Raw genomic sequence first — 15,053 nt, 5'->3', positions numbered from 1 at the left:
GGGAGACAAAAAAAGAAAATGAAAAAATGAAAAGAAGGAAACGAAAGTAGAAAGAAAGAAAAAAAAATGGGAGAAAATTGGCATAAAATCTAATTTTTGTTACCAATGGTTTATATTAACTTTTTTGTATTTTGAGAAGCTTTTCCTTTTTTCCTACTTTCATTAGATTAATGATTCTAATGAGCCATTAGTACAGAAAAAAGTAACATGGAGACAAATGTAAATTATATACAAAATATGGTCAGGTTTAGGAGAAGCTGTTTGTACTCATCCTCGAACTTGCAGGGGAGTTTTTTTCCAAATTAGTTTTGAGAAAACTGAAGATTTTCATGCTTGAGCTTTATTTGATCTTTACAGGAATTTACATCATTTACTTTCCCTGCATTAAAAATAAATATTGGCTATTCGTGATTCAAAAATTTCAGTATTACATTTATTTATAGTTTAAATCAAATCTCTACATCTTATACCTCCTTGTTTGTATTGATGCAAGTCTCTTCTCAATTATTCAATAGCGATTAAGGGAACGAAAACAGACAGAATATATATCTTAAAGGGACAGTAAAGGAAAAATGAAAGGGGGTATAGGCTGAAAGCTAATCACTTTAGCTCTTGATCTCGACCCATGAAAGTCATCTCTGATGTTCCTGTCTCGAGAAATTGATATAAAACTGTGTCAAATATATACGAAAATTAATATATATACAATTTTGTATAAAAGTAGTAGGTTTAAACAGATCATATTCAGCAAATAAGCAACCAATCTGAAAACGATGATATCCCAGAGAAAGCTAATTGTAAATTAGGTTTACTTTTATATTTGTTATTTCTATTTTCAATAGATTTCATTCATAATATTATTTTTACGTCCGTATTACTTGACCAGAAATTCCACCAATGGCAGTGCAGTAAAGTGGTCACGTGAAACAGGAGGAGACACGTGACCAGTATACTGCTCTGCCATTGGTGATAGTTCTGGTTACGTGATTTAAGTTTCAGATTTTCAAAATTTTACATATATGAACTTTCGTATAATTTTAACACAGTTTTATATCAATTTCTCGAGACAGGAACATCAGATAAAACTTTCATGGGTCGCGATCAAGAGCTAAAGTTATTAGCTTTCAGCCTATACCCCCTTTCATTTTTCCTTTACTGTACCTTTAATAAACTGTAATGTGTGATAAGTTGAACATCTATTTTTTTAGTCTACATTAATTAAGTTTAAGCTTTAACCCTTAATGAGTTTTTCAGGTCAAACAAATGTTTCGCTTGCGGCGCGCCCCTTATATATTTATCCTATATATAACTTTTGTGCCCCCCCCCCCTTTATAAATTCCTAGCTACGGGCTGGGGGGGTCGTGGACGTGGATTGAAATTATTCTATTTATGAAATTTTAAAGTGCGTTCCATGCTAAACTTTTTAAAGAATTAAATCTTTGAATTTCAAATCTTTCCGTGAACATTCATGTTGTTTAACCATTTGTCGCTGTTATTCCATGTAAAGTGTTGTACTCATTCATAACCACAAGCTCGGAGAAGCTAGGGGAAGGAGCCCCCCCTCTCCCGGGATGCCAAGGGAAGGAGCCCCCTCCCCTCGGTCACCCACTCTAGTTACATCTCTGATATTCAGACTCATTTTTTTAACCCTATCCCCGCTGGGGTACTTGAAAACCAGGATACGCTTGAGCATACAAAGTCGATGTAAATGTAAACTAACCCACACAATTCTTCGCTAGTCATTTTTAGCGACTTGAACGCATTGCAAATAGGTATCGTAAATATCTCACATTGACACGGAATAAATCACTGGATTAACACATGCAGGCAATCGAATATAGACATTTTATATATCCTAGAGATCTTATTTGAAACAGATAAATGTATTTACTTCTACATATTTCCTGAAATAAATTCTGTTTTTATCATATATTTAACTGACTCGTTATCAAATAAAATCTTGCACGTCATGTTTCCGAGGTCTCAGTTTATGCATTTCTAGGATACTTCAAGACTCGACCAGATTCATATCAGTTTATTTGATACTATTAAATTATCCTCCAGCAATTCATGATTTATTAAATTAAATTTTTCAAGACCTTCGATCGGTATATAATGAATTGTATCATAATTCTATGATTAAGCATGTCAAAAGTATAAACTCTATGAAGTTTATGAGTGATCAAGAGAACATTAAACATTAGTATACGTAGCAGAATTCTAAATATTTGGAAACTTTAAAAAATGAAACAATAAGATGGTTTTGAGTTTTTTGCATACTCTTCAGAATTAAAATACATCCAATGCATCAGTATTAAAGTAAGGAAATGAAAAGTATTTATTTCAATTGATTATCTAGTATTAAACAACGTAAAGCCAGATACATATACTTATGTGCATAGATCTTACCTCCGATTGTAAATGCTTGTCATAATCTAGGAATTTAGGTTTAAACATTTTCAAATATTTATTATCTAAATTTATTAAATGGGGTAGTAATATATATTTATAGGGGTGGTCCGTTGTGTACATCTAATGGAGTTTGTGACAACACGTCCTTTGATCTTACATGAGATGTTATATATATATATTACATCTATATATCTATACATAGACAACATTAGACAACACATACATATATATATACATAGACAACATTAGACAACACATACATATATATATATACATAGACAACATTAGACAACACATACATATATATATACATAGACAACATTAGACAACACATATGTATATATATATAGTTTGTGAGAAGGGTTGTAATAAATCTATTATATTGGATGGAAAGATGAATATCTTGAACATTTTACCAACTGATTGTCTGATTATGCCTTTAAATATAAATACCTGGCTTGTCTCGGCTTTTTGTTAAAAATGACAGCGCAATATTTTTAGCAAGCGTGTCATAAAGCGTAGTAACAAAAACATGGCCATAGTTAAAAGGAAAACGTACACACTTGTAAAAAACGTTATGATAGTTTTTTCAATCAATTAAAATGATTAGGGTAAGCAGTCTCTCCAAAGGAATTTTTCTTAAACTAAAAATCAGATTATGTCCTTCTTATTACCTAAATCTAGGGGAATGCATTATTAAATTGGCATGTCTGATTCACAACTGTATCCTTTAAATTTGTAACGTGTTGCTGTTACAGAAAAGCCACAATTATAAACAATCAGTTTTCAGGTTTAAAGTGTACCATTAGCAATCGGACATGCTCCTCTATAGATAAATTGTCACTCTACGTCTACATCTCTACAGTCCATTTAAAATCATCTTATCCTATTTCTAAACCTATTTCTTATCCTANCTCTAAACCTATTTCTTATCCATTCTCTAAACCTATTTCTTATCTTATCTCTAAACCTATTTCAGTTTATTTTATTCAGAAAATGTGGGTTTTGCACAATCTTTGAGATATTTATTTCGATATAATCGACATGTTTATATTGCAAGGATATTATTTATATTAATACATTAAGCTCAACTCTCCTCCCACTGAACCTTTAAACACACCAATATTATATCCTGGAAGAATGCATATTGCATCCACCTAATGCAGTTAAAATGATATATTACGCAACAAAGATTTTGTTTGCACAAAATGAAAAAATAAATAAACACCGCAGTACATGTACGCCTCCATAGTCCATACCTGCACTTTGCAAATATAATAATGCAGTTTCTTTGTTGAACCAGTAAAAGAGGGTCTAGGGCTGATCTAGCTAGGCTGGACTATGGTTGCATGTCTGGGTTGAAATGGCGCTAATATTGCCGGTATAACTAGTAATCATCTCAGCTATTTTAAATAATTCCCTGAAAATACCAGAGGTTTGTAAGGCTAGGTTACAATAAAAGACGTGGAAAGGTTGGGTTGAAATAAATCTTTTAGGCACGGTTTACTGGCCATGTAATACATATCCTGAGGACCAACATTAGTGCCCAGTCCCAGAATATATTTATGCATGCAGTATATCATCAAATTGTATCATTATATAGTTTTAACTGTTGTTTATTTCACTTACTTTGAAACTTATCGTTTATTCCTTCGGAAAAAAACTTTAAACTCTATATTTTACTAAGAACCGTAGCTATTCTTTACATTTAAGAAGAGCCAGAGATTAAAATTTTAGATCCGAAAAGAAAGACTTTTATTTTATGTTTGTACTTTACTACAAACTAATTTTTACCAATGTAAATAATAATATAGTAAGATAAATTAGAATTGTTTAGGTCTATATAGTGTATATCTAGTGTTTATCTGTTCACATTTACTTGTTTGAGAAGAACTTTTATTTACTTATTTGAGATAAATTTCTACTTTATCTAGGACGAGGAGAGTGTACCGCTCACCAAGGTTCGGGTTGGCGGGGAAATTTACTACTGCAGACCCTACCAACCCTTCCATACTCAACTCAGATATAATTTCTCAGGTTAGAATCATGATAGTTCAAATTTACGGATTTTACAATTATTAAAATCCTTGTAAAATATAGGAATACCATCGAAAGATTATGGATATTAATCCTATTCATTAAACCCCCCTCCCCCTCCCCAACCCTTTCACATAAACTCCTGAACATAAAAGCCCAAAGAAAAACTGCTCAGAGAAAGAGATTTGAGTATAATTCTTCTGGGTTCCGGTATTCCTAGAAAAGATCCAGAATGCTATAAAAATTGTATACATTTTTAAGACTGAGCCGACTTTAAAGCGTTGCAATGCCTTTGCCTTTGATTTTGCATCACTAACTCACTTTTACTTTTTTGTAGTCTTAAACATGCAAATTTGTACACTCTAAATAACTTTAGTTTTTAAGAAGCAAAAGGCAAAATTCTATTTTTCGAGAGAGCTTGCAACCTTTGGGTCACTGTGCACTGTGCATATTACAGAGGAAAGTTCTAAACGATATTCTTATAGTTCAGAATCAGATTTGAATAAGATCCAGATTTAGATCCAGATTCAGATTTAGATTCAGATTCAGATTTAAATTAAGATTCTGATTAAGATTTAGATTTAAATTAAGATTTAGATTCAGACTTAGATTTAAATTAAGATTCAGATTCAGATTTATATTTAAATTAAGATTCAGATTCAGATTTAAATTAAGATTCAGATTCAGATTTAGATTTAAATTAAGATTCAGATTCAGATTTAGATTTAAATTAAGATTCAGATTCAGATTTGAATTAAGATTAAGATTCAAGATTCAGAAAAAGATTTAGATTTAATTAAAGATTCAATCCAAGATCACAAAAACTTTTTAAATTGACATTTTTAATATCGAAATGTTTTCCTGTTTTTATAATATCCAGTCATCCTTCATTGGGCAACATAACTTGTTTGACTCTGTAATTTCTTTCACTAAAAGCGTATTAATCTAATTTTCATTCCTGGATAAAATGTACTCTATAAGAAAGTGACCCTGAATTGAGTCTTTGCCACAAACTCGAATTTTCTAATCCCTATAACTTTGAAAAATATTGGCGTAAGCCTTTGGTATTTCAAACTTTGATAATTTAATCAAAGAGAATTCATAGTTTGAAATATCTAAGATCTACGACATTGGGTCAAAAAGATATTGGGATTTGAAATTCAGAGTTTGTGGCAAAGACTCAATTCCTTTACCAAAGTACATTTTCAACGGATTTTAAGGTTTATTATACTATTTGTTTAGTCAATATAGATAATTATTTTAGGAAAATATTTTTTCCCTGTTTTTGTATTTTAAATCTAAGATGGTAAATGTTTGAATTAGTTCTGTTGAGTGACGGTTTCAAGATTAGGTTATTTCACGCAGAATTCAGGTTCAGACACTTAAGCAGACACAGGAAGCAAATATGATTGATTGTTTTATTAAATATATTTGAAGGTTGGATAAGAATGGATTTAGGCAGATCGAGGACTGTATTTCTAATATGTTGGACTAAATATAATTTGATTAGGTTGAACTATCATTTTAAATTATTTTATAAAAAAGAAGGATTTGTTCTGTTAGATATATTAAGAAAGGGGGACTAAATGTTATATAAAATTATTTAAGAAGTATTGAGTAACCCACAAAGAATAAAACTTCATGATTCCCAGCAGCTTTTAAATTGTTTATTTCTTTTCAACAGCATCAAATATGCCTTTTAAAGACTACAAGAGTTGAGTCTTTGCCACAAACTCAGATTTTCTAATCCCTATATCTTTGCAACCCAATCACGTAGACCTTAGATTTTTCAAACTATTACTTCTGTTAGATCAAATAATCTAAGTTTGAAATATCAAATAACAAATTGCAAAGATATAGGGATAAGAAAATTTGAGTTTGTGACAAAGTCTCAATTCCTTTAATTCAGAAGTCTCAAATTAACCTTGAGTCTCGTTTTTTTGTGTTTCATTCTCAAAATTGTCAACTAACGGGTTCTTTAAACCTGCGGATTTTATAGCACAGACAAGCATTACAATGGTCGATATCCAAATACAGATTGTTAGGTAGCGCAATATTATCAAAGAGTCACATCAGGGAAATCTATCCTTAACTGTTTGCAAAATTAAACGATGAAAGTTTTTGTTGAGAACTCTTTTCAACAGAATTATGTGGGATGAAGATTTGCAAAAACCAGATTTGCAATTTGAATCTGTTTCTGATAGATCGGGCTAGGATTACTATAAGAACCAGGCTTCCATCCCATATTTAGAAGAATTATATACAGCGGTACTAGTACTCTTCTCCAACCTAAACCTAAAACTGGAGGAAAATTCAGGTTCTCGTTCTCTTCAGTTCTTATATCAACTCCATCTAATCCACTTTCATCCATTCATCATTCTTCCCTGGCGTCATTCTTCCCTGGCGTCATGAGAGGTCCCACACAATATTTGGCCCCGATCGGTTCAGCCGTTCTGACGTTAATTGGATTCAAACATACAGACAGACAGACAAGCAAAGTATATATATAGATGATCTTATTTAATTGATACCCCCACGCTGAATATATTTTACTTAATTTAGCTTCGTTATAGAATCTAGTGAACATGTCTCTTACATCAATAGTTTTAAATTTGTATTTATTTAATCATTAGAAGTAAAATCAGAAAACAATAGACCTAATCAGTTGTCTTCTCACGTGCCCACCATCATCTACTGGGTTACTTGATGTTTATATAATTGCCACTCCCCTTGTTCAGGGGGCGTTCCAACTATTATTCAATCTGGCTTATTTACCATGGCTGAATTTGTTGTTGAAAAAGAGGAGGGTTTCAACAAAAGATTGTTTTTAGTGTTGAGATTTAGATCTTATTGTTGAATTTGAATTGGTTTAATTTCAATCCATTCGGTTTGTCAGATTCAAAGAATGGAAACGATCTGTTCAAATTCTTCAAAATGCTTTCGAAATAAACAATTTTAACTTTCCTGAAAAGTTGTTTTAAAAAATTGTTTCGGCACGCCTTGGATAGAATTTGGATTGAGTCGGACTGTTTTATAAGCTTCTTAATTAAGTTTTCTGATTGGTATATGAAACATTATTCAAGTGTCGACAGTGTTGTTTAACCCACGCAAATCTAATTGTTCAAATTCATATATATTTTCAACCTAATGTTTGAACCTGAGATATTTCAAACTATGAATTCTGTTTGATCAAATAATCTGAAATAGCAAAGGTTTACACAACCAGATTGCAAACATATGGATTAGAAATTTAAATTTATCACTCAATTCCTTTGTCCCTTACAATGAGGTTTTGACTTATTTTACTTTGCGTAATTGCAGGGCATCTCGCTTAAAGCTAAATACTGAGATCAGATGAGGGATCAAAGTGATCAAATTTGCTTTACCTAGTTTAGCGTGGGCCTTTACAGTCTTGATGGTTTAAAGAGAAGTACATCTGTACGTTTACCTAGTTTAGCGTGGGCCTATACAGTCTTGATGGTTTAAAGAGAAGTACATCTGTACGTTCTTCGAATATAATTTTGATTCCTTTGTTTCCCTGAAAGATAAAATTGAATTTGTAAAACTGTTTTTGCCTGATATTTAAATGCTGTTTCTGTTGCAATGAGAATAAGCTGCGTGGCACTGTACGCGTGTACACTTGCCAAATGCGGGTTCCCATTGAATTGGAATGGAATAAAGATGGACGGCTTGGATACAATTTTGGTTCAATATTCGACCTTTCCCCCTCCCACGGACTGATTGCCCGATACATCATTTTTGTTCGACTACAGCAGTCCTAATATTTAGGTGTTGAGGGGATACAGTTGGAGATGGTTTTCAGGGGTAAAAGGGACAGTAACAATTAGTATAAAGACACGTAAACCTTACTGAAAACATTCTGCATATATTAAAATATATCCAGTCAACTTTTTTATCTCATTCAAAATCTGTCAAAAAGTAAGAAATATCCTATATTCTTAAATATCTGATATATATAGCCCAACAAAAAAAGTTTTATAAAGCAAATACGAAAAATCTACATTTAATGGATAAAAATGGGTTTTAAAGTTAAGAATTACTAAACATGACCTCTAAATTACCGTGGAGACGGGTTTAGAGTATAAGATTACTGAAGAAAAAAAAGATATTCTTCTAAGTTCTTCGAAGGTCTTTTAACAATGATGCAAAGTAAATTTTACGAAGCTAGATTTTAAAGCTTAAGGGTTGAGTGGGAGTTAAATCTAGCAAAATGTGTAAAATTCCAATGTTTACATTCCTCCCCTCTCCAATCCTAATTCAAATGGAACCATTATCGGGTTGTTAAATGTTTTATTTCGATATAAATTTATTCAAATGGGCGAGAGGTGGTAATTTCATCGGGCACACAGTATAAACAGTTATATCTAGATCATTTTTGTTGTTAAAGTTAAATTTAAATAAGTTTAAATCATTTATTTTCTGCAAGCAAATCTTTTTAAATTTAGATAATCATTATATAAAAATATATTTTTCGCATCTGGCAGACTTGATAGCCAGGGATATATTTTAGTCCCTTTTTACAAATTCTCTATTATAGAGAAGGAAAAACACAAACAGAAGAATCAGAGAGTTATTTCTATATTTAATCTATAGTAATAGCATTGATAGTAGTACTAGATACATTATACATCATATTATATAAAGTTGTGGTGTCTAAATCAAATACGCAAAATCACGTGGTACTTGTAAATCTTATGATAATCATTAAACTATTTTTACGAGCATGACTGTCTCTAAATGCAAGCCTTCTTTTTGCCGAACTAAGTATGTTTTTACAAATAGATTAAAATCACTTTACATTTACAGCATATAAAAATACTTTTGTACATTTTGCGGTTATTCTAATCTTTACTTTCAAACACGCAACACTCTACTGTTTACGAAGTAAACGCTGTAAAAACCGTAGTAGGCTGTAGAGTTCCAAAACCGTAGTACAGACTGTAGAGTTCCAAAACCGTAGTACAGGCTGTAGAGTTCCAAAACCGTAGTAGGCTGTAGAGTTCCAAAACCGTAGTACAACCTGTAGAGTTCCAAAATCGTAGTACAGACAGTAGAGTTTCAAAACCCTAGTACAGACAGTAGAGTTCCAAAACCGTAGTACAGACAGTAGAGTTCCAAAACCGTAGTACAGGCTGTAGAGTTCCAAAACCGTATTAGGTTGTAGAGTTCCAAAACCGTAGTACAGACTGTAGGGTTACAAAACCCTAGTACAGACAGTAGAGTTCCAAAACCGTAGTACAGACAGTAGAGTTCCAAAACCGTAGTACAGGCTGTAGAGTTCCAAAACCGTAGTACAGGCTGTAGAGTTACAAAACCGTAGTACAGGCTGTAGGGTTACAAAACCGTAGTACATGCTGTAGAGTTCCAAAACCGTAGTACATGCTGTAGGTTTACAAAACCGTTGTACATGCTGTTGAGTTACAAAACCGTAGTACACGCTGTAGGGTTACAAAACCGTTGTACATGCTATAGAGTTACAAAACCGTAGTACATGCTGTAGAGTTACAAAACCGTAGTACATGCTGTAGAGTTACAAAACCGTAGTACACGCTGTAGAGTTACAAAACCGTTGTACATGCTGTTGAGTTACAAAACTGTAGTACAAGCTGTAGAGTTACAAAACCGTAGTACAGGCTGTAGAGTTACAAAACCGTAGTACTGACTGTAGAGTTACAAAACCGTAGTACAAGCTGTAAGGTTACAAAACCGTAGTACAGGCTGTAGAGTTACAAAAACCGTAGTACATGCTGTAGAGTTACAAAACCGTAGTACATGCTGAAAAGTTACAAAACCGTAGTACATGCTGTAAGGTTACAAAACCGTAGTACAGGCTGTAGAGTTACGAAACCGTAGAACAGGCTGTAGAGTTACAAAACCGTAGAACAGGCGGTAGAGTTACAAAACCTGAACAGAGTTTGTACAGTGTACAGTTACAACATCCGAGTACATGATATATATATAGTTTAAATACCGCAGTAAATATGGCTGTACAGCTAAAAAGCCTAAGCAGGTGCTGTACATTGAAGTGTACAGTTCCTTTAACTTAAAAGTTCCAGTTCCTAAACTACCACGTCTGGTCCGAGTACATGATATATATAGTTCCAATACCACAGTACATATGGCTGTACAGTTAAAAAACCTAAGCAGGTGCTGTACACTGAAGTGTACACAGTTGCTAAACTACCACGTCTGGTCTGAGTACAAGTCTACGCCCTCTAAACTACTAGTTGGCACTATGTTCGCTTCTAAATCAAATTATTATTCTAAATGCACACAGTAATTTGCATATAATCTGTGAATAAATCTGTAGATATCAAACTGGAACGTTTAGACTAGATTTATAGATAGATAGATACAAATATAGCGTGAAAAGTATTGCGTAAAATAATTTGAATAAATGTTAACAAATAGAAGTGAGTGGCGGAGTAAATTCTGTTGTATAAACTCTCTAACAGTATTTAAAATCAATATCGCAATCAAAATCGCATCGAAACCATTGATATTTCAAACTTTAACTATTTATAGGTTGAAATATCAAAGATCTACGACATAAAGTTGCGAAGGGATTTTTTTTTACTTTTTATTTTAACCAAAAACTCACAAACTAACTCGATATTATATTTATGATGAGAGTTTGAGATACAAATAGGTTTAATGAATTTTTGTTCAATATCTTTAATTTTTTGAATCGCTTACAATCTGGACATTGAAAAGCAGTTTAAAAAAAAATTCGGATATTGTTTATTAAAGCCCAAATTGTCACATTTGTACGAAAACTCAATAATTTTCGCAAATTCAAGTCTGTATCTGTAACGGAGTATGGATCCCAGTCAATATGAGGATCTGAAGAAATTAGGATCTAAAAAATTAGGATTTGAAGAAATCTGAATCTGAAGAAATCTGTATACTATTCTGTATCTAAATCTGCATCTGAATCTGTATCTAGATCTGAATCTGTTTCTAAATTCGAATCCAAATCTACAGAACAGGATTCTATTGTCTAGCTGGGCCTGGTTTAAGTCTATGTAAAGAAGTGGGTGTATAATTTTATTGCCTTGAATTGCTAAAGCTGTCTACTGTTGCAATTATAGGATTGCTTATGTTAAATGGTCCTTTCTGCTTGGATATCTTTATGTTGGCGTTAAAATTAGCGGTTCTTTAACATTTTCTTGCCGTTGTCTTGCTAAATATTTATTCTAAATATTTCAATTCATCTGTTTGAATTCATTCATTCATGCATTTACTTAACTTTATATGGGTCGAAAAACTTTAATGTACTTAATTAATTTAATGATCTGATCTATAGTAAAGATAAGATTTGGAAATACAGGCATATTTTACAACAGTCTGAAAACCTATATTCCAACCTTCTCAACCTCTACTCCATCACGTATTCTTTACTCCACTCAACCTTCTTTTTACTCCACTCCATATTCTTTACTCTATTCAACCTTCTCTTTACTCAACCCCGTATTCTTTACTCCACTCAACCTTCTCTTTGTACTCCAATCCCGTTTTCTTTACTCTTTTCAACCTTCTCTTTACTCCACCCCGTATTCTTTACTCCACTCAACCTTCTTTTTATTCCAACCCGTATTCTTTCACTCAACCTTCTCTTTATACTCCAATCCGTATTCTCTACTACACCAAACCTTCTCTTTACTCCAACCCGTATTCTTTACTTTACTCCGCCTACTCAACCTTTACTCCAACTCGTATTCTTTATTCCACTCAACCTTCTCTGTACTCCATCCCGTTTTCTTTACTCTTTTCAACCTTCTCTTTACTCCACCCCGTATTCTTTACTCCACTCAACCTTCTTTTTATTCCAACCCGTATTCTTTACTCTTTTCAACCTTCTCTTTACTCCACACCGTATTCTTTACTCCACTCAACCTTATTTTTATTCCAACCCGTATTCTTTCACTCAACCTTCTCTTTATACTCCGATCCGTATTCTCTACTACACCAAACCTTCTCTTTACTCCAACCCGTATTCTTTATTTTACTCCGCCTACTCAACCTTTACTCCAACTCGTATTCTTTACTCTTTTCAACCTTCTCTTTTCTCCACCCCGTATTCTTTACTCCACTCAACCTTCTTTTTACTCCAACCCGTATTCTTTACCAAACTCAACCTTCTCTCTACTCCATCCCTTATTCTTTCTATTCAACCTTATCTTTAATCCAATCCGTATTCTTTACTCCACTCAACCTTCTCTAGTTTTATTCCAATCCGTGCTGTCTACTCCATCTCATATATAACTACTTCATTCCATCTACTTCTATGTAATCTTTCAACACCTTATCTTATCTACTTAATTTAATATACTCCTTTTCGTCCATTTATCTAATCTTCTCCTATTTGATCTTCTCTTCAAGTGTGGAATGTATCATGGGTTTGTGTACATATATATTTAACCCTTATGATGAGATATAATCTCAGCGTCAACTTGTTTTTACTTTTCAAATATTTCTGAAAACTCTATTCAGTACTTTGTAATATTCTTTTCAAATCTAACAAGGTAAATAAATATATTTAGGAAACTAAGAACTGCTATTTAGCGAGTATTCAGTTGGTTGGGCTGAATGTGAAAGGGATGGAGGGAAGGGGGGGCTGAATTGTTGTTTTAGTGCTACTTAGCGGAAGAAAATAACAGTGTTTGAATGGAAGCCCAAGGTTAATGGATTTATATAGATCTAGGTGCACTTCACTGTACATATACTCACACTAGTTTATATCTACCATAAAACCTGAAGAACTAGAAGAAATACGAGAACTAGGCAAACTAGGAAAACAAGGAGACAAGGGGTACTTTGAGAACTAGGATAACCAGGATAAAGAACTCAGAGAACCAGAATAACCAGATTAAAATAATAATGGGAACCAAGAGTACTAGAAAAGTAGGAGAACTAGGGGAGCTAGGAGAGCTAGGAGAACTAGTAGAGCTAGGAGAACTAGAATAAATAGAAGAACTAGGAAAGCAGGGTGAGCTAGGAGAACTAGAATAAATAGAAGAACTAGGAAAGCAGGGTGAGCTAGGAGATCTAGAATAAATAGGAGAGCTTGGAGAACTAGTAGAGCTAGGAGAACTAGAATAAATAGAAGAACTAGGAAAGCAGGGTGAGCTAGGAGATATAGAATAAATAGGAGAACTAGGAGAACTAGGAGAGCTAGGAGAACTAGGAGAACTAGGAGAACTAGAATAAATAGGAGAACTAGGAAAACTAGGAGAACAAGAATTAATAGGTGAACTAGTAGTGCTAGGAGAGGTAGGAGAACTAGAATAAATAGGAGAACTAGGAGAATTAGAAGAACTAGAAAAACAAGAAAAACTGAATAACTATTTAGAAAAACGAGAAGAACTAGAAGAACCAAAAACAACAAGATTAAGAATCACGAAAACCATCCACCTTGTCTTTCTAACCTACTCTACATCTGTAATTTATATGTAATAATGTTAAATTAAACTTATTTTCAGGCTTGAAAACTTCTAATATTTACACGAAGATAGAGAAACCGGCACGATTTCATGAACATACTTAGATTCCATGTAGTTTCAGTTTCAAATTTTCTCGAATCAATTCTGATCCAATTCGTTCCATTTCCTACTTTATTCAGCATCTTTTAGATTTGATTTTAAAGATATAATCATACCTACATCATTTTATTCTGATTCTTTTAAATTTTAGATGATCATATCTTGGCTGATTCTTTATCTTATGTTACAACTAGTAGTTGACCATTGTATCAAATATGCAAGGCCTACGTAATGAACGGTTCTGTAAAATTATAATATTTAAGAACATGATGTTTAATTTTTAAAACAAGAATTTTTCAAATATGAAAATGGTTTTAAAAAAATATTAATTCAACCTTGCCCCGTGATATTTATGTATTTTATATATTCAGACCTACTGGAGAGTGGAGTAGACAATGAAAGTGAATATGAAGAGATGCCGAGTAGTCCATCTAGGAACAATAACAGGAATATATTCATCTATTATGCAGATTATCTTAGTTTATTCAAATTTAATACCTAGTAATTAGATACGGGGGAGTTCAAGAAAACTTGAAAAAAAGCAAAAATATCATTTACTAAACATTCACAATGATATATTGCAAATTATGAACGTGTAAACAAAACAAAGTCTTTTTACAATCCTAACGTCCCCAATAGTTATTTTGACTTCTTCTTGCATTTAAAAGAAAAAAAAACCAAGTTCTTACCACAAACTCTTATTTTCTAATCTCTATATCTTTGCAACATGGTGGTGTAAACCTTCGATATTTCAAACTTAAACTATTTGATATAACAGAATTCATAGTTCGAAGTATCAAAGGTTCGCCGTTAAAAATATATACGGATCATAAAATCAGAGTTTGTGATAAGAACTAGGTTTCTCTGTTTATATTTTAATTGATGAATTAATGATTAGTCGGGAGCATGATTGTTCAGCCTGTGTTACCGTCATCTCTGTTTGTCCTTCACCCGCTAGGAAACAATATTTACATTTTTTTAAATGTTCTTCAGAAGTTTGCGGCTCGATAGTTTTTCTTAATTAGTTTAGCCTGGAAAGAG

At 32.8% G+C, this 15,053-nt stretch overlaps 1 protein-coding gene across 1 annotated transcript in view; it reads left to right on the top strand.

Moving 5' to 3' along the window:
- LOC111704511 (uncharacterized) overlaps positions 1–15,053 on the top strand; it is a 37,281-nt gene that overhangs the window by 11,266 nt on the left and 10,962 nt on the right. Inside the window, exons 4-6 of the mRNA XM_023477144.1 lie at positions 4,347–4,449; positions 14,384–14,459; positions 14,911–14,970. Coding sequence (XP_023332912.1) covers positions 4,347–4,449; positions 14,384–14,459; positions 14,911–14,970 — 239 coding nt within the window. The remainder of the gene's footprint in view (positions 1–4,346; positions 4,450–14,383; positions 14,460–14,910; positions 14,971–15,053) is intronic.

The sequence above is a fragment of the Eurytemora carolleeae genome, unplaced genomic scaffold (assembly GCF_000591075.1).
Source record: "Eurytemora carolleeae unplaced genomic scaffold, Eaff_2.0 scaffold79, whole genome shotgun sequence".
Classification (NCBI taxonomy): Eukaryota; Metazoa; Arthropoda; class Copepoda; order Calanoida; family Temoridae; genus Eurytemora; species Eurytemora carolleeae.
Note: the sequence above shows the minus strand (reverse complement) of the source record. Positions and strands in the feature narration are given on the sequence as shown.